We start from the raw sequence: 19,280 nt of genomic DNA, 5'->3' as shown, positions 1-19,280 counted from the left end.
TTGTTGATTTACGTATGTTGAACCATCTCTGCATGCCTGGGATGAATCCTGCTTGCTCATGGTGTATAATCTTCTTGATGATTTGCTGCATCTTGTTTGCAAATATTTTATTGTGAATTTTTGCATTTCTTTTCATTAGGAAGATTGTTCTGCAATTCTCTTTTTTATTTGGATCTTTATCAGGTTTTGGTACTAGAATAATATTTGCTTCTAGGAATGACTTAAGAAAAATTGCTTCACTTTAGATTTCATTGAAGAGTTTGAGGAGTGTTGGCATTAAGTCTTCTTTGTTTTTCTTGTAGAATTTTGCAGTGAATCCATCTGGGCGTGGGCTCTTCTTTGTTGATAAGGACTTAATTACATTTTCAATTTCATTAATAGAAATTGGGTTACTCAGAAGTTTTACATTTTCTTGACCTGGCTTTGGTAGTTCATTTATTTGTAGGAATCCATCCATTTCTTCTGTGTTATCGAACCTATGAAAGTATAGGTTTTGAAATAGGTGTTGATGATCTTCTGTATTTTCACAGAGTCTGTAGTGATTTTACCTTTTCCATTCCTTATTACATGAATTTGAGTTTTTTCTTTCCTTTTTAAAATAAGGTTGGCTAAGGCTTATCAATTTTATTTATTCTTTCAAATAACCAACTCTTTGACTCACTGATTTTTTGGATTGTTTTCTTAAGTGTTTATTGCATTAATTTCTGCTCTGATTTTTATCATTTCCTCCTTTCTTTTGACTTTGGGATTGACTTGCTCTTCTTTTTCTAGATGTTTGAGGTGTAGCATTGGGTTGCTTATTTGTGTTAATTCTGTTTTCCTGATGTGGGAATTCATGCAATAAATTTTTCTCTGAGGACTGCTTTTATTGTATCCCACAGATTCTGGTAAGTTGTATTTGTATTTTTGTTTGCTTGTAGATATTGTTTAATCTTTAATTTCTTCTGTGATCCACTGATTGCTCGAGTGTATTATTCAATTTTCATATTCTTGTGGGGGTTTTGCAGTTTCTTTTATCATTAATTTCTAGTTTCATGGCACTACAATCTGATAACATGCATGGGACAATTTTAATTCTTTTGCATTTACTTAAATATGTTATATGGTCTGTTTTAGAGAATACCCCATGTACTGTTGAGAAAAATGTATTTTGTGATGTGTTGTTGGATGGAACACTCTGTATATGCATATGAAGTCCTTTTGTTGACAGGTGTGATTCAGTTCTTTTATTTCTTTGCTGATCTTTTATCTGATTGATCTGTCCCTTGGTGTCAGTGGTGTGTTAAAGTCTCCTGTTATAATTGTGTTATTGCTTATTTGATTTTTTTATTTTTGTTAATACTTGCTTTGTATAGCCAGGTGCTCTGGAATTTGGTGCATATATATTTAAGATTGTTATCTCTTCCTCTGGGAGTTTTCCTCTAACTAGTATGTAGTGAATTTCTTTATCTTCTCATATCATTCTTTGTTTGAAGCTCACATCACCTGCAAACATAATAGCTACCCCTGCTTTTTTGAGGGGCTCCTGTTGCATGAAGTATTGTTTTTCATCTCTTGACTTTCTGTCTATGAGTTTTCTTTTGGGTTTGATGGGTTTCTTGTAGATAGCAAATGGTTGGATGTTGTTTCTTGATCTATTCTGCCAGTCTTTTTCTTTTAATTCGTGAATTGAGACCATTTATATTAATGGTGATAACTCTTATATATTCATTTAATGTTGACATGTTATCTTTCTGCTGTTGTATCTTTACCTTTCCATTCTGTTTATTTGTTTGCCTTACTTAGTGATTTTTACATATGTGTATCTAGAATGTCTTTCAGTATTCTTTTGCAGGGTTGGTTTGGTGATCATGAAGTTCTTCAGCTGTTCTTTGTCATGGAAGTATCTTATTTCTCCAGCCACTTTGAAGGACAGTTTTTCAGGATATATCAGTGTAGGCTGGAAGTCATTTTCCTGTAGGACCTGGAATACTTCCATGCTCCATGCTCTTCTTGACTTCATTGTTTGTGACGAGAAGTCTGCTGTGATTCTGATAGGTTTTCCTTTTCTCTCCAACAGCTTGTAATATTCTGTTCTTATGTTGGTTTATGGGATGTTGATTATTATGTGTCTGGATATAGTTTTATTTTGGTTATGGCTATTTGCAGTTCTAAATGCTTCACTGACCCTTATGTCAGTTTGCATTCTCATGTTTAGGAAACTTTCAACTATTACTTCTGTAAATAACCTCTTGATATCATTTGTGTTGTCTCCTTCTTTTTCATTTTTTCCCTATCAATCTTATGTTGTCTTTCTTTGCATCATTTTGCAGCTGTTGAATTATTATTTCCTGATTCCTTGTTATTTTTAAAAGGTCTTTCCTTTCCTGTTCAATGGCTGCAATCTTGTCTTCATGGTCTGAAATTCTACCTTCACTTTCACTGATGCAGTTTGACAAGTTGCAATGGAGTTTTTGATTTCCTGTATATCTCTTTAAATCTGCTTCATGTATTCTGTTTGTTTCTTATATTGTTTACCCAGGCATTATATGTTTTTGCATTGTTCCTCTAATTTTTTAACTGTGTCTTCTTTAGATGTGTTCAGCATTTGTTTCAGTACTTTTATCATTTTTTCTTTTACTTGGGAGATTATTTCTAATTTGTGTTCCTTTATAGCTTCCCAGAGTTGCTTCTTTATTTCAGTTGCTATCATTGCAGATGTATGGCTTATATTTTCTTCTATATACATGACTCCTAGGCTTTCTTGGGATGGGATGGAGGTTTAAGATTGCATATTGGTATTTCATCTTGTCATTTTTCTATATTTCCATTATGAGTGATGTTATAAAGCTTCCCCTGGACATGTTGGTAATCGCTTCTAATGCCCTCAGCTCCTGGGACTGAGTAGATGTTGCTGAGCGTAGCTCAGTCAGACCCGCAGGAGCTTCCATGCCACCTCTGGTGTTCCAGGAAGCTGGGCAGGTTCCTAACTGCTGGGTGTGATGATCCAAAGCTCTCCCGGAGCTAGCACCCATGTGCTGGAACTCTTGTCCCGTGTCCTCAGCTCCCTGGATTGAATGAAGGTCACTGGGTGTGGTCTATTCAGGCTCCGGAAACCTCCTAAGCCTCCTAACACTATTCTTTATAGTGTTATGAAATTTTGTGTTTTCCAGTGTTTCAGAAAGCTGGTGGGCACTCAACCCCTGGGAACAAAGGTCTTAAACTCTCCCTGGGCCAGCACCAGTGTGCTGGAACACACTACTTAGAAATTATACTTGACTTGCAGAACTTTGGATGAAGATAAAGTTCATGTAACATCTACAAAACGTATTGAGGTCTCAAGATTCATGGGCTAGAAATATGTTGAAATGTTTATCACATCTGATTTTATTGAGAAAATAATTATTATACCATGACATAAATCGCTGTCTCTCTCCCTCTCCCACGTCTTCTCCTCTCCTTCCTCTCTCTATGTGATTAAAATGTACTAATTAGAATTTGTTGTGATTATCACCAAATATAAGTCTCCAGCAATAGTGCTTCACATTTTTATGGATCTTCATGCTCTTGAGGTTCCCTTGAGTAATTCTTGGAAAGGAGACCTTCTTATAACATCCTTGTTAAGGGAGAGGGAATGTAGTTCTGTGGCACAGCATCTGCCTTGCAAGTGTGAGGCCCTCAGTTTGATTCCCAGTATCAACTCCACCCCCCAAAAAAACAACATTCCTGTTAAGTGAAACAAGTCAGACACAGAAACTCAAATGTTGCATGATTTCTCTTATGTGAGAAATAATATGCAGATATATACAAAATATAGACACAAAATGAAGAGCAAGATACAGGAGCAATACATAGGATGTACAGAGAAGCTCATATATTTGCCTAGGTTACATATTTAAAAATATGTCAATATATATGCTAATTTGTTTCATATTCATATATTATTAGTTTATTTTAGTTAATTGAAAAGAAAATTTTGTGTTATTGTTTGTTCGTTATAGGAATCTTTTTAGTTTTTACTCTACTTTGAAGATAAACACACAGTGTATTAACTACCGTTATTCTTTTTAGTGTTATGAAATTTTGTGTTTTCTTAAAATAGGAAATAAATGCAGGCTAGTTCCACATCTGCACACCACTAGCTGTCCACACCAGGTGCTCTCACACAGACCCTTGCTGGGAACACTGGCAGGGGTGTCACCCTTCTGGTACTCTACCATGCTCTGCAGTCCTGAGTCCCTACGATACGCACTTAGGCACTGTCTTTCAGGGGATGAGAATTAGAATGAGGAGGATAGCCATCTTTCGGTACACATTTGATTTCCACTGTCCCCTCTGCATCCAGGATGTTAGGTCAACGCCAGGAGCCAATCTCCACTGCCTGTGCAAACAAGAGCAGCCCTGACTGAGCCTGCATGTGAAACACTATCTTATCTTTCATGCCTATTGGGAAAACTATAGATTAAAGAACTAGGTTTCAGATCACGAAATTAAGAAATGACAGGGTTGAGATGCGAGACCAGTTCTGCCTAATTTGAAGTCAAGGTCCCCTCCACATCACATGGGCACACATTTGCTATTATGGTGGAAGCAAATTTCTCCTATATTTTGCAATTTTACAGGCCCAGCATCCCTGTAAACACTAATTATTTCAGAATATACTCCTCTTACCTTTTATATAAATTAAATCTTTTGAATAAAGCTTGAATCTGCAATTAGTGACTTTGGAGACTAACATTTGTTACTTTTCTGATTTTTTACATCAAAGAATAATTAGGTGGATCATAAAATTTTATAATGTTGGGATGATTATAAGAATACTTTTAATGTTTATTTAATTTTTATGGACCTCATTTATCTAATTTTATAAAATACATCAGTAAAAAAGTTTAGAGGATGTGGATTTTTATTTCCATACATAATTATCAATTGCATAAGTAAAAATGGCTTTAGTAAAGAATTTCCCCCTCACAAATTTTTCATATGAGTATCAATTATCATAGTACTTAACTGTAACACTGAAAAAGTGATTTGACTTTATACAACTTAGTATTTGTCTTTTATTTATTTTAAATGTAGTGGAGAATATGTGTGTTTTACCTTTTGTTGAAGTCTGTGAATTCTGATGAACATTCTGAAAAATACAAATACAAAAATATGCTTGTTATTCAAAAAACAAATTTGAAAAATAATCAAAGGAGTTATTTCCAATAAAGATCAAACTTTCTCTCAGATAAGAAAAAAGAAATGCTTCTTAATATCATCATATATCTGTTGATTATTAAATTTAGGAAAAATCTGAATTAAGATGAAAAGGCAAACCTTTTATACTATAAATACAAAAATAAATGTTGTAAAGAAAAATTTGGGTGATATGACTCTCTAAAAAAAGACCAAGAAGAGACAGCCTTTTCATGTTTATTAGAATATTTCTATAGATATTATATAGTCATGGTCTCCTTTTGTAACAGTAACTAATATTCTCTCTGTACAGTGTGTCTGTTTTTTATTAGTAAATTAAATTAAAGTTGCGGCCAACACCAGAACATGAGGATGGAAGTACATAACGGCATAGTTTTCTTTTTTCTTTTTCTTTTGATTGAGGAATTGAGACTATTTACTTGAGAATTGTTACTGATCGATACTTATTCCTGTCATTCCCTTGTTTTCTCATTGCTAAATCCCTCTCTTTCTTATCTACTTTCTTATCTACTGTTCAATCTACACAGTGTATTCATTTATAAGACCTTTTAAAATCACTGTTAGCTTTGTTTCTTTCTAGGATATCGCTGAGAATTTTTTGAAGTGTGTTTGGGTGATCGTGAATTTCTTTAAGAGATCTGTATTTCTCTGTCTTTTTTTTTTTTTTTTTTTTTTTTTTGCCTTTGTGAGACAGGGTCTCACTATGCAGTTCAGGGTAGCCTTGAGCTCACTTTGCAGCCCAGGCTGGTCTCAAACTTGCAAAGATACTCCTGTCTCAGCCTCCTAAGTGCTGGGATTACATGTGTGACCTACCAAGCAAAAATCCAATTAATTAAAAACCGGAGCCCTGCTGGGCATGGTGATGCATTCCTGTAATCTCAGCACTCGGCGGCTGAGGTAGGAAGATCACTGAGAGTTCCAGGACAGCCTAGGTTATGAATTCAATCCCCGCTATTAAACAAAACAAAACAAAACAAAACAAAACAAAACAAAACGAAACGAAACAAACCCAAAGTGAGTTCAAGGCCAGCTTGAACTGCAGCTGGAGACCCTTTCTCAAAAAAGACTAAATAAATAAATAAAATAAAAAGTAAAAGCCATATTTCTTAAACAAATAACCTAGATAATAATTATTTTGAGTCAAACAATTTGCTTTGTGATTCCTTCAGAGAAGGAACATTTCTATCTTTTTTAAACTAGCATTAAATTTATATGTAACTTCCCTTGAAAGTATAATTCATATGAATCTTCTCAGAAGCATTTCTATTAGGTAAAATATTTCACCTAAGCATATCATCAACCACCAGTCTTAATGACTACACATAAAATCTTCACCCCATCCATATGGAGGAGACTATTAAAGATTTTGGTTTGACTTAACTAGATTTCAATTTATTCAGAAATTGAGACTTGTATTACAAAATCACCATGACATCCACCTACACCACTGTGTCAAAGAAGGTATTTTTCACTTTGTGATTTCTTTTTTGTACAAATGTTTAATGAGAGTATATTAGATGAGCTTCTGAAATAAGATTTGAAACACATAAAATTGTTTCCAGTGCTAAGTGGGAACATGGAACAAAGTGTAAATGCATTTGTGATATAATTTTTCATCTTGCCAAATCTACATCTAATAAATACCTAATTACTTCTTTGCATGGCAGGAAATAGTCTCTTACAAGGTGACCAAAACTGCAGCCAAGAGAAAGGAAAGCTTCTCAGATTTCAGAGTTTTTTGGCAGACAACCTGCAATTTAAGTATTTCCTTAATCTTAGGTTTGTCATGGGAAGATGGACTTAATTATTTTGGCATTGTTAACTGCAGTTGGTTACTGCACAAATTCTGCAAAATGTACTTATTAATTGGGACAGTATTCTGATATAAGTGTGTTAATAACTAATATAAGATGGAAAAATATGAGTGAAAATATGAATGCAAAACATAATGTAGAATAAGTGAAATTTTAAAGTCTACTGAAAATAAATAGGCTCTATTTGGAGTAGGGGCTACCGAATCACTGATATATGTTAAGTAAAACTCAGAATTGTCGACTCTTTTCATGATTTCCATGAATGAAAATAATTTCAGTCTTATAATACCAATTATAATTTGATATAATTTATCTTCAAAGAAAATTTATAGCAGATTTACTTATAAGTACATAAGGATTATGAAATGTGAATAAGATTTTTTTGAGCATTATAATTACTGATGGCTTTTCTAGGAAGTAACTAATGTCTTCAGAAAGAGTTCTTTTGGCTTTACATATGCTGAATGTTTAATATTTCCAAGAAACTTGTCATTTTTGTTCTTTAGAGAGTTTTAGAAAGTGAATATATTGAAGACAACACTTTTAGGCCTAGGTATTCTTTAACATTAAAGTATTTTATCCTAAAATTGTAGTGTCCTCATTCATTGACCTGTTGTTTGTTTATCATGATTGAACAAAAGCTGGACATAAAGTCCAAATAGTCTCAGCAGAAGGGAAAACACATGTCACCCCCACCTCTGTGGCAGTAGTTCACATTTGTCATAGGGCCGGTTGTGATCAATAGCCACGAGATGACATGACGTCTAACTGGTGCTTCTGTGTATTCAAGTTGACTCATGAAGAATATTCCCCAAAACTACCACCAAGACTATCTTCATGAACAATAATGTCCTTTATTCTAGTGCTGTATATTACCATTGTTTCCTTTACTCACAAGAACTCTGCAAGATCCGTTTCATTTTTCTACTTTAAAGATGAGATAAGTTCAACCCTGAGAAATGCATTAATTTTCCAGAAGATATCCAGCCAGAATCCAGTGAACCTTGACTTTAAATCATGTTTGTATCACCTGAAGTTCAATGTATTTTTATTACCATCTCCAGGTGCCTGTATTGTCTCTAAAATGTGATCTTCTAGGAGAAACTAATTTCTTACTGAAAATTACTTACTATGTATTATCTTGACTTAATTTCACTTATTGGAAGGTCTTTCTTGGTACTACATAATCTTCTAGTTTTAAAATTCATCAAAATATTTTCAAAACATACAGGTGTTACGCTTTTCAAGTTTATGGTATAATTGCTTTTCTCACTTTGATCCAGAATAAAAAACATCAGATTAAATGTGATCTCATCACACTTATCTAGCTATCATTTGTGAAAACTGTAGACATCAGCATCTACAAACAAAAATTTTGGAGAATATGTAATTATTTAATTTGTGTCTGTAATACTTGAGAGTTAAGAGAATAGATGTCTTTACCTTAAGAAAAAAATGTAGGGAAAGAAAATTAAAATAATCCTAGGCATTGAAATTGGGAATTTGTTGATTATATAATTTGACTTCTCTGTTGCATTGTGCTTTTAGCTTTTAATCTATATTTATCTTAAACATAATTATTGGTATGCCTCTGTGACTCCTCAGAATCACTGATGCACTGTTCAAGTGTTGTAAATGAATTCTTAAATTTCTACACGTGTTTTCATTTTCTATTCATATAAAACAGCTCTGATTAAAATACGACATAACCACGCATTAAGAAAGTGCTGAATTTAGTGTGAGAAACTGAAAGAATCGATAAGGATCAAAATGTACAACAACATACTGTGAAATGGGAAAAAATCGTTCAAAAGGAAAGAAGAACTAGAGTGGGGGAAAGGGGAAAGCAAGGATGGCCAAAGAAATAACAATTTTTTTAAAAAGGAGAAAAATGGAAACAAAGCTTTGTAAATAGGGAGGGAAAGATGGGTTGAAGGAGGAGAGGGGGCTCGGAAAAAAAGAGAAATCAAAATATATCATGTATCACAAATTCCCTGTGATGAATATGATCATCATGCATGTCTAAAATGTACCAATAAATTTAACACAAACAAACAAACAATAAATACATAAATAAATAAATACATAGAATAAAAAGGCAGGGGAAATCCAATGAACTTAAAGGTAAGTGGCTATAAATTTAAAGTGGCTGCCTAATTTAAAGATGAGGGAAAAATAAATTTCTAAAAAGTGAAAACTTCAGGATCTTAGGAGAGAATATATAAAAAATTTAAAATGTATATTTGAATGTACAGAAAAATACATTTTTAAAATACAAGGTTACTAAATTCTTATAGCTATTAATACAATAGTCAATAACACTCTATCAACAGTTGACTGTAATAGTATCCTCTTAGTCACAATTTTGCTTTCCAAAATTCCAGTTACTTGTGGTAAACTGCCTTCCATAAACAGTAAGTAGAAAATTCCAGAAAAGATTCATAATTTTAACTTGTTTATCATATTACATATTGTGATAGAATCTCTCTATCCCTCATGTTTTCGCACCTAGGATTCAAATCACCTCTTTATGCAGTGTATTCACACAGTACATGCTACTCATTCAGTAGGCACTAAGTACCTGTCTGTGTTATCAGATCAGTTTTGCAGGGCTTGTGTTCAAGTAATGCTTATTTTATTTAACAATGGTTTCAAAGTGCCAGAGTAGTGATATTGTCAATTTTATTACACTATAATTTAATCATTGTTCTACTTTATTATTGTTAATCCCTTAGTGTGTTAATTTATTAGTTCAACTTTACCAGAAGTAGGTTTATATAGGAAAAAACATGGCGTATGAAGGATTTGACACTTTTCGTAGTTAGAGTACTCCCTGGGGATCTGAGACATATCCCTGAGGATAAAAAGGAGCTACTCTATTATTATGATTTTAAATCTTCCTGCTTCATCATCTGCTGCACTAATGATGACAGATTTATCATTACTCAGAATTACTAATACTTTTCTTGGGCAATAATCACAGTCATTCCTTTTTTTTTTAATCTGAGGTTTAAAAATCACCACATGATGACTGTTCTCAAACTGGGAATCAGTGTTGGAAATTCAGTCATAACTTCCAGTAACAGAGTACACTGCCAATTCAGAAAATAACATTAAAGAATCTTGATCTGTTCTTTCAAACATATGTGTATGTATATAGCATATAAGCAGTTATAACTGCACAAATCAGTGTACAGGGACCCATTAGCAGATTATACATACACCTGAATGTGAATATGATGTAACAAAGATTGATTTCAGTTTCACTTAGATGTTACAGGTTAGTCCCAAACTTCAAAGATATAAAACATTCTCTTCTTAATGATCAAACTTTCATTATCCCTAAATGAGGAAACTGACTGATTACATATCACAAACATGCAAGTACACACATATACAAAGATGAATAGTTGCCAGCCAGAAGTCTTATCTCTTTAATTAATTATCAAATGCGTATTTAATGAATCAATGTGTGAGAAATGAATATATTTACCTCCTCTGTTTTCTGAAGAATTAGTTTTAGTTCATTTACTGCATCTGTAATTTGTTTGGTTTCAACACATCCGAGGATACTGCATAGATTTTTAACTTCTTCTATAACATTATCCACATATTGCTGTAGGTGACAAGATGCACACATTACTGCTTGTTAAAATTCACAGGGCACTAAAATACATTGAAATTACTTCTCTTTCCTTAAGAAGGAAGTGAAATAAATGTGGTTGACTGTTCCCTCGTAAGAAATTCCCAAGACTCTGGTTAGCCTGTGATCTACATCACAATTTACACTGAGTGAAAGCTCTAAGATAGGAATAACTCAGCATTAATTTATTCACTTTATTCACTTATTAACTCAATTAATTCTAACATAACATTAGTTGAAATGAAATATGACCAAGGGAGAATGACAGAAGGGTAAAAGGAAAGAAAGAGAGAAAAAGATATAAATTCACAACAGAAAATATTTTAAGTCTATTTATTATAGACTATTTTATTAATGATGCATTACCAATATAAAGACATTAGTTTTACATTAAAAAGACACTATTTCTCTTTCTGGAAAAATTATACTTCCTAATATGTTACCAGTACTTCTCATGTGATTACACAAACACTGCAAATTTATGACAGAAACCTGGGTAGAGCAACTGATACTATGGAAGACAAAACAGATTTCAAAGATGTTAGCAAAGTTGGTCATAAAGATTTAAGATACATTTTTAGTTTTTAACAGGTTAATAATCTACAACTACTTATTGTACTATAGAGGAGACAACTCTCTGAATAATTCCCATAAAAAAGTCATGTTTTAACACCGCGTGATTGTGACGTGGTTACCGGAAAAATGGGTTTCATTAATAAAATGAATCAAAAGATATATAAATTCAGTAACTAGAAAGTTACAAATGTATCACATTTTAAATGTACAGCATCAATACTGGATATCATATTTGAGCATGGACTCGATATGTTGAATTTTTCCAAAGATCAACCCTACTATTAATACACTTAAATGCATACGTTCCTTCACAACAGCATAACGGACAATATTTTCAGTTCTATACTCAGGTTGCACGCGTTTAAATCCTGATTCTTCTGCCTGTGACCATCATTACCATATTTAACGTCCACGTACCCAGGTTCTTTCTTCTATGAAGTAGGACCAATAGTAACTAATTATAAATCTATTATAAAGATCGAATAACATAAACTATGAAAAAATACCTGCTAGAGAATAATGGTTAAATTTTTATATTTAATTAATGTTTAGTCATTCACATGGATGTCTCATTTTGTAAGAATAATCAGACATTCCATATATACAGTTAGATAATGAACTAAAAGTCATGAAACTACAAGTAAGGTACATATTAGGTGCTATGTTTGTTTTTCATTCATATAGTCTCACCTGGTATAGTATACAAATGAATTTTTGACAAGTCATGATTATTCCTAATTAAAATGCAAATACTAGGTTAACTTGGGTCACTAAGTAGAAGTAGCTAATTTTCAGAATCTACTATACCAATCTTACAGTGCTTCTTGTCTGATTTATTTTTTCATTTAATATTCACAAATCTCTGAAAAATAAATATTATATTCATTATATTCATGAGTCAATGAGTTTGCCAGTATATTTTAAGCAAAGTACTGCAATTATAAAATTAACCTGGTAATTACCTGAATATGAAAAAGCAGCAGGAAGGCAGGATGTAAAGTGATCCTGCAGTTTTGTATTTGGGAAACGAAGACTGTATGATGGCATTGATCACAGCAGAAACAGGCACAATGGAAAGAATGTCAGTACGATCACGATTCACGTTTTTTGTTTGTTTGATACACAGAGCTTTAGTTGTGCAGGGGAAGTGCAGGAGACACTATCTGATAACTGTTGGAAGAGAAACATAGATGCCCTACACACAGGCATGCATACAAAAAGACACACACACACATGCACACACTGAATGTGCATATAAACACTAGATGAGCCGAGCAGTCAAAAATACATATAAATGCAACTGTAAAGCATTAATTTGTATCATCTACAGTTGGAATTAATGTTAAAAATTGCAACATACTAATATCACTATGTTTGATCCAGGCAGATGCAAATAGAAAAGTTCAGTATAGAAATACTTATCTAACTTTAAACCAGTTTATCCCCAAATGCATACACAGATACAGGTGCATGTACACTTATGCACACAAGGTGTAAGAGGAAGAAAAAAGCAGCTTGATACACATCATGAGGACCTGTACTAGCACAAAATAGTAGGATTTTTCGAAGATAATCCATATTTCACTCTCAGATTTAGCCAGATTTAGGCATTGCTTTCACAGACATGATACCTGGCTAGATCTTGAAGATGACTACCCAGAACGAAAATAGAGACGAAGGAAAGAAAAGTTGAAAATTGGGTATATAATATTTTAGAACATTTAATATTTCAATGATGGAGGGGAAAGTTTGGGTTACAGATGAATAACCCAAAGTGTGGAGTCACGAGTCTCAAGACTACTGGCTAAAGAATGAACACTGACATAAAGGGAGTTGATGGTATGGAAATTTTCAGGTTGGAATAAAAAAGAAAAATTTTCAAGTATTTGACAGCCTTTCAGGAAGAAAGTGGATTTGATTGCTATAAACATCTCGAAAATGATAAATTAGAACAAATTTAGATAGGTTTGCAGGATGTGGTAGCCCTGGCCCATTTTAACCCCAGCACATGAGAGACTGAGGCAGGGAGTGGTTAGTTCCAGGGCAGCTTGAGCTCCTGTCTCAAAACAAGAAAAAAGAAAAGTTCACTTTGGTTCAGTTTGGAAAACAAAATCTTTGTTAAAATTATTTCTTCAAAACTTAAATAAGATGTTCGTGAGTTAAGAGTATCCTTCCACATTACGGGAATATGCAGAAACAAGAATTATAGGAAGAAATACGTTGAATAAAGAGTTTGGACTAAACATTTTCTGAGTTGTTCTAGTTATAAAACTAAAAGCAGTTGCATATTATTTTGTATGCTACAAACAAAGCTTATCTTAGAAAGTATTTCCTGTATTGTAGAAAGAGCAATTTTCTGATACTTTAGATATCAAGCACAACTAAAAAGTATTTTGAACATTGGACAAGTCTAGTGATAAACTTTTTTTTTTCTCTGCATCTTCCTAGAAAATAATAGAAATACCAAAAGTTTCATTTAACTTGGATAGAGGCCAAAGTAATATACATTTAAACAGTCATATAATAGCTTACCACCTTCCAGATTTCATAGAGACTTTAATGAATTTTTCAAGTTTCAATTTTATATGCATACTGAAAATCAGCAAATTAAATGAAAGAGTTTGGAATCACACTGAGAATTCAGAATGTTTTTCATTTCATATATAGTAGCTATATTGCTATCATTAATTTTTTAAAAAATATCAATGTAGTCTTTGGAGTTACAGTTTGGTTGAAAATGAAAATTCCATTATAAAAATTTCAAAAACTAGGCAATGTACAGACTCCTCCCATTTTGCCATTCTAATAGATAAGGCCACAAGGTGAAATAAATGAGGTGAATTACAGAATGACAGGCCACTCTTCCAAGCAGAGATGGAACAAACAAAGTGTCCAATGCTTGCCAGAGCATAGGAAAAAAGAAAAGGTTATCATATACATGAGTAAGAAGAAATCAGAAGACATTTAAAACATTTTAAAAATCCAAGTTCGAGTTGCATGTAATTTTGGAACATTAGCTAATGCTCAGCATGGGGGAATTTAAAATGAAATGCAAGTTCTTTTCCTTTTGGACCTAATAGTGTTTGAGGGGTGACACTGAAGGCAATGCACAAAGCTGACAGCCCATTCGGTGGCATCAATATGCAGCTAATTTGCTATTTCTGGAAGACAACTAGCACATAACCCTGCCCACATTTTGTGGATGCTTCTCTCATAAAAAGTGGAAGCTGCAAGGAAAAGGGACAGGAAGTTCTGTCGCTTTGAGTTCAGGGAACAATTCTTTGCTTGAGGAACAGTTGTTGAAAGCAAATGACTCTGCTATAGGGGAAGAAGTTAGGAACATCCTTTGTTGATGAAGGAAAGGCAGAAGCAAAATCCTTTCAGATGTGGGAAAACTGTCTTGGGACCAGGACTTTATCTAGATGCCAGGAAGGGCAAGAAACTCTGCTGTTTAGGACCAACTATAGATATAAGGAGGAATTTGGCTGCCCTGTGTGGGAGGGAGAGAAGTGCTCAGAGAGTCCCTGTCTGATGCCCAGGAATATAGAGTCTCCTTGAGACTCCCTGAGGTTGGATTACTACAACACAAAACTCCTCTGACTCTGCCACCAGATGAGTCTGTCATTCAGCTGTGAGAAAGAGCAGGGAGAGGGCAAAAGTATGGAGATAAATGCTGTCTCTGGCACAGGTAAGCAGAGACTTCTGAATGTTGAAAGTATGGCGGCCATACTAAGAAATTCCCCTTTCTACCACAACCATTCCTAAGTGGATAGCGCCAGCCAATCCTACATGGTAAGAGAGCAACAGAAGAAAATGACCATTTCCAGGCAGGCATATAATTTCACTTGGTCTTTAAAACTGGTTTACACAAGATGTCTAGCATCCAATGATCAATTGAAATTTACCCAAAACACCTAGATAATACAGCCCCTTTCAGTAGGTAAAGTCAGCCAGTGAAGTAACCCAGATGTTTGTTTGGTCAGATGGGGATTTTAGCTGTCATTAATTTGTTACAGAATCCAGTGGGAAATGTGGACTGCAATACATGAACAGATGGAGGTTTCAGTAGAAAATGTAAACAGAATCAAATGTAAATGATAGGATAACATTATATATGATATTAGAAGTGAAAGATTTCTTCAAGAACTTATCAGTAGACTGAACGCAGCTAAGGTAAGTATCAGGGAAATTAAGGATAAATCAAGAGAAGTTATCCTAACTGAAACAGAAAGAAAGGGAAAAGAGTGTGTGGCTGGATTAGACACCAGGACACAAGATTCAAAGCATATCAGTCAGAGTCATTTATTTAACTAGACTTCTGGAAAGACAAGGATAGAACAGATAGGTACTTAAAGAGATAAAGCCCAACATATCAAAATTTGTGAGATGCTGCTAAAAGTGGGAGGCCAATTTATGACTCTAAAACTTAAAAAAATGAATAGTTCAATTTCAATTTAAAAATTGAATTTATAGCTAACATACTTCCTGCAAGGAGAATTCAAGATTAGACAATTTTGATAGTGAGTGAAATCACTTAAACAAATGATAAAACCAAGTCTACTCAAATGTTTTCAGAATATAGAAGAAGAGAGAACACTTTACAGCCCATTTTTACAAGACCAGTATTAACTCTACCACTAAAATCTGACATTATAAGAAATAAAACTATAGTGTAACATCCATCATAAATAGAGATGCACTATCCTTAACAAATTAAAACTAAGAATAAATGAAAAGGATTACAAACTCTTAGTAAATATGATTTATTTCAGTAATGCCCACTTTTAAAAATTCAAAATGCAAAAGAAAAACCATGCACAACAGTGTCATCCATTCAAGAAATTCTTAAACAACTAGCAGTAGAAGGAAACTATTTCACCCTATAAAAGGCAACTGCATAACTTCGCAACTACAGAACTTCTGTAATTGTATACTATTGGTGAGACTATAACATTGTCTCTAAAAATAACAAGTTTATTTTTACTGCTTGTAGTAAAATTCTTATGGAACTCTTGGAAAGTATTTAATAACAAATAAAAGCTCTATTATTGGAAAGAAAATCAAAATTATGTAAAAGATGGCATGACCATTTCATAAATAAATGCTTAAATTTATGGAACAGAAGATGGAATCTAGAACTTGTTCTATGTATGTGTAACGGATTGCTTTGACAGTGTTGCTAAGATTATGCAATAGAGAACAGGGTTTCATTTTAAATAATTGCTCAGGAATAACTGGTTAATTCTGAAAAACAAAACAGGCTTGGGTATTACCTCTTAACCACATAGGAAGTTTCTTGAAATAGATAATAGAATTAAATAATGGCTACAACTATAGTCATTTAAAGAAAAACTAGAGAAAATTAATGCAAATTTGAGTAGGCAGATCTTTAGTACATGATATGAAAAAGGTCAAAAATATAAAATAAAAATCTGGAATAGAGTTTATAAAATTAAATTCTTGAGCTTTTTGTATGGCACATAAGTAAATGAAACAAGCAAATACATTACAGATTGAGAGAAAATACATTTAGTATATAAGTCACATATCTCACAATGTTCTTACATTTAGAATATGTAAGGAATTTTATAACTCATAACCATAGGATATATAATTGTATTAAAAATGAGCAAACCATTTTAACAGACACTTGCCAAAAGAAGATATATGAATGGTCATGAATCATGTGAAAAGTAATTCAACATCTTTGATGATTAAGGAAATGAAAACTTAAAACAAGGAAATTGGCTGTGTAATGGAATGGGTAAAATTAGAGTACTAATAGCAACAAGTGTTGGGATATAGAACAACAGGGACCCTTAAGCTGTTGGAATATGATTCCATTTAAATAAGATTCTCAAAAAGTCAGAAAGATGCAAAATGAGAGACAAATCTTTGTTCATATGAGGTCTAAGTATGAGAGGAATTTACTACTGCAAGACATTTGGGTACACTGTGTTGTAATGAAAATATTTTACATATTTTTCTAGTCATAATTATCAAGGTATATATACTTCCAAATTTAGTCCAACTGTCCATATAACACGGATACATTTTACTTTGTATGAATTAAACTTTGAGAAAGTTGATTTAATACATAAGACATCACAATGAAGGTAAAGAGATAAACTATCAACTGGCAAGCGAGGATACATGTAACTGAAATAAATAAATATACAAAGTATCTCAATAGAATAAACATGGGAAATGGACAAATGTAGATTACAAAAGAGGAAAGTTGAATCTTACATTTTTTAAAAGCAAACACTTTTGTGTTGATACTTTCCACTAAAGAGTACCTATTATTTAAAGGAGAAAAGAATTGAAATGGTGTTTTATTCCTTAACTCATTGTTCAGAAAGAATGACACTTTATCCTTAGTCTTTAATTTGTATATATTATTATATGTTCCTCACAAATTACATAATAAAAAATTTACATGATTCACATTACAAACTCCAATTGGAGTATCTGATATTATTGCTTTCCATAAAGCTCTCCAGTACTGTCTGTCTCATTAGCAACCCAAGCTAATGAAACTGATTATTTACCATTATGAAGATCAATTTTAATTTTTCATTTTTTTTATTCTTTTGCAGTCTTGGAGTATTCTATAGATGATACATTTTAGAAGTTTCAATCTTCCCTTTTTCTGCTAAGGTATGCTTCATTTCCACAATTGTACATTATTTTCCTCTGACCTGATTTTATCTCCTTTATCTTCTTGCATTCTCACTTTGTGAGCTTCAACTGATCCTTGATTTCTGTTCATTTTATCCTTTTCCCTTCTTACAAATTTTTGCTCCTTTCTCACTTTTTCTTACTAGACTTTGTGCATGTAAATCAACTGTGAGGCATAATGCTCCTGGGTCCTATGTAATTCTCAACTACAGTAGTGGGGATAAAAACAGTGACAGAACAGCAATCAAATAATACCTGTACTTATAGACTTGAGCATTTTCTTTCAAACATTACATTATATTATGCACACTATATTGATTGTTTAATCATTAAAAATACATAAATATCATTATATCATATTTTATTACACTCACTCTTGTTATGAATAATATGAACTCTAGGAAGGCTGCGTAAAAACCTCCAGGTTGGCAAAATATCTATCTGACTTTGGAATCTCTGCTTTTACTAAATCCTGCTGTATATACCTATTCTGCTTAAATTAGCGTAGAAATGGAATGTCTAAAAATCTTGGTGTTACAAAGAGAGCTTCAGCTCTTAAAAAAATCCAACAAATTAAATATATTTCATAAAATTACATATGTCTCTTCTTTCATCTACTTCACCTTTACTTCAGTATTTTCTAGATTCTGATGTTAATTTGCCATCAACGGTAGGCATTGTTAAATTTCTCTAATCAAGCTTTTGAATAAGAAATTTGAAGACAATGTATTAAAGTCTTCTAGGAAGAGGAGATTCCTCACCCAGAAATTGATTTCTTTCCTCTAAGCTGAGAGCTGGCTTTGTCCTGCACTGTTCTGTGCATAAAGCACTCTGCATAGCTGCATACATTATTCATATCAATGTGCAACCTCTTCAAACAGAACATCAGGCTATGACTCAGTTTTCAGTTTCTCTTTATCCCAGTGAGGAAATACATCAATAATAACTTATGAGATTTCTCTCTCTCATTTTGTTCTTAATTTATCTGAAATATTAAAGATGAAGGCAGAAGACGGAATAAACACAAAATGTGTTCCTGACAGTTCAAGATATTACTAGAATAAATGAGATGAAGAAAAACTACAATTGAAAAGCTCTAGGTAAATTACCTACAAAATTAACTATCTAACAGAAGAGCCAGAATACTCAGTCTGAAATGAGAAGAGTTTAAAATATTTTAAAATAAATTAATTAAAGGAAGGAAAATATTTGATAATTTAAATGACCCATATTGTTCAGTAATATTCATGACACTTATTCAGCTGCATATTTATTATTATTTAAAGTCATTTATAATAATCCACATTTGGGAGATGTGCTACAAAATTTTCAAATTGATATTGTATGGACACTTAAAATGCTACTTACTATATTTGTCAAACATA

The 19,280-nt window shown here is 32.9% G+C and overlaps 1 protein-coding gene across 3 annotated transcripts in view; it reads right to left on the bottom strand.

Moving 5' to 3' along the window:
* Pik3c2g (phosphatidylinositol-4-phosphate 3-kinase catalytic subunit type 2 gamma) overlaps positions 1-19,280 on the bottom strand; it is a 289,635-nt gene that overhangs the window by 220,689 nt on the left and 49,666 nt on the right. For 2 of the 3 annotated variants that reach the window (XM_063237588.1, XM_063237589.1), the window contains exons 8-9: positions 10,489-10,611; positions 5,080-5,113 (exon numbers count right to left, since the gene is read on the bottom strand). In XM_063237588.1, coding sequence (XP_063093658.1) covers positions 5,080-5,113; positions 10,489-10,611 — 157 coding nt within the window. Of the gene's footprint in view, positions 1-5,079; positions 5,114-10,488; positions 10,641-18,842; positions 18,871-19,280 lie in introns of all 3 variants that reach the window. The other variant, XM_063237587.1, reaches the window with a different exon arrangement.

This window comes from Cavia porcellus, unplaced genomic scaffold (genome assembly GCF_034190915.1).
Source record: "Cavia porcellus strain 051 isolate PalLab524CR breed Dunkin Hartley unplaced genomic scaffold, mCavPor4.1 scaffold_27, whole genome shotgun sequence".
Lineage (NCBI taxonomy): Eukaryota > Metazoa > Chordata > Mammalia > Rodentia > Caviidae > Cavia > Cavia porcellus.
This window is presented reverse-complemented; position numbering and strand designations above follow the sequence as displayed.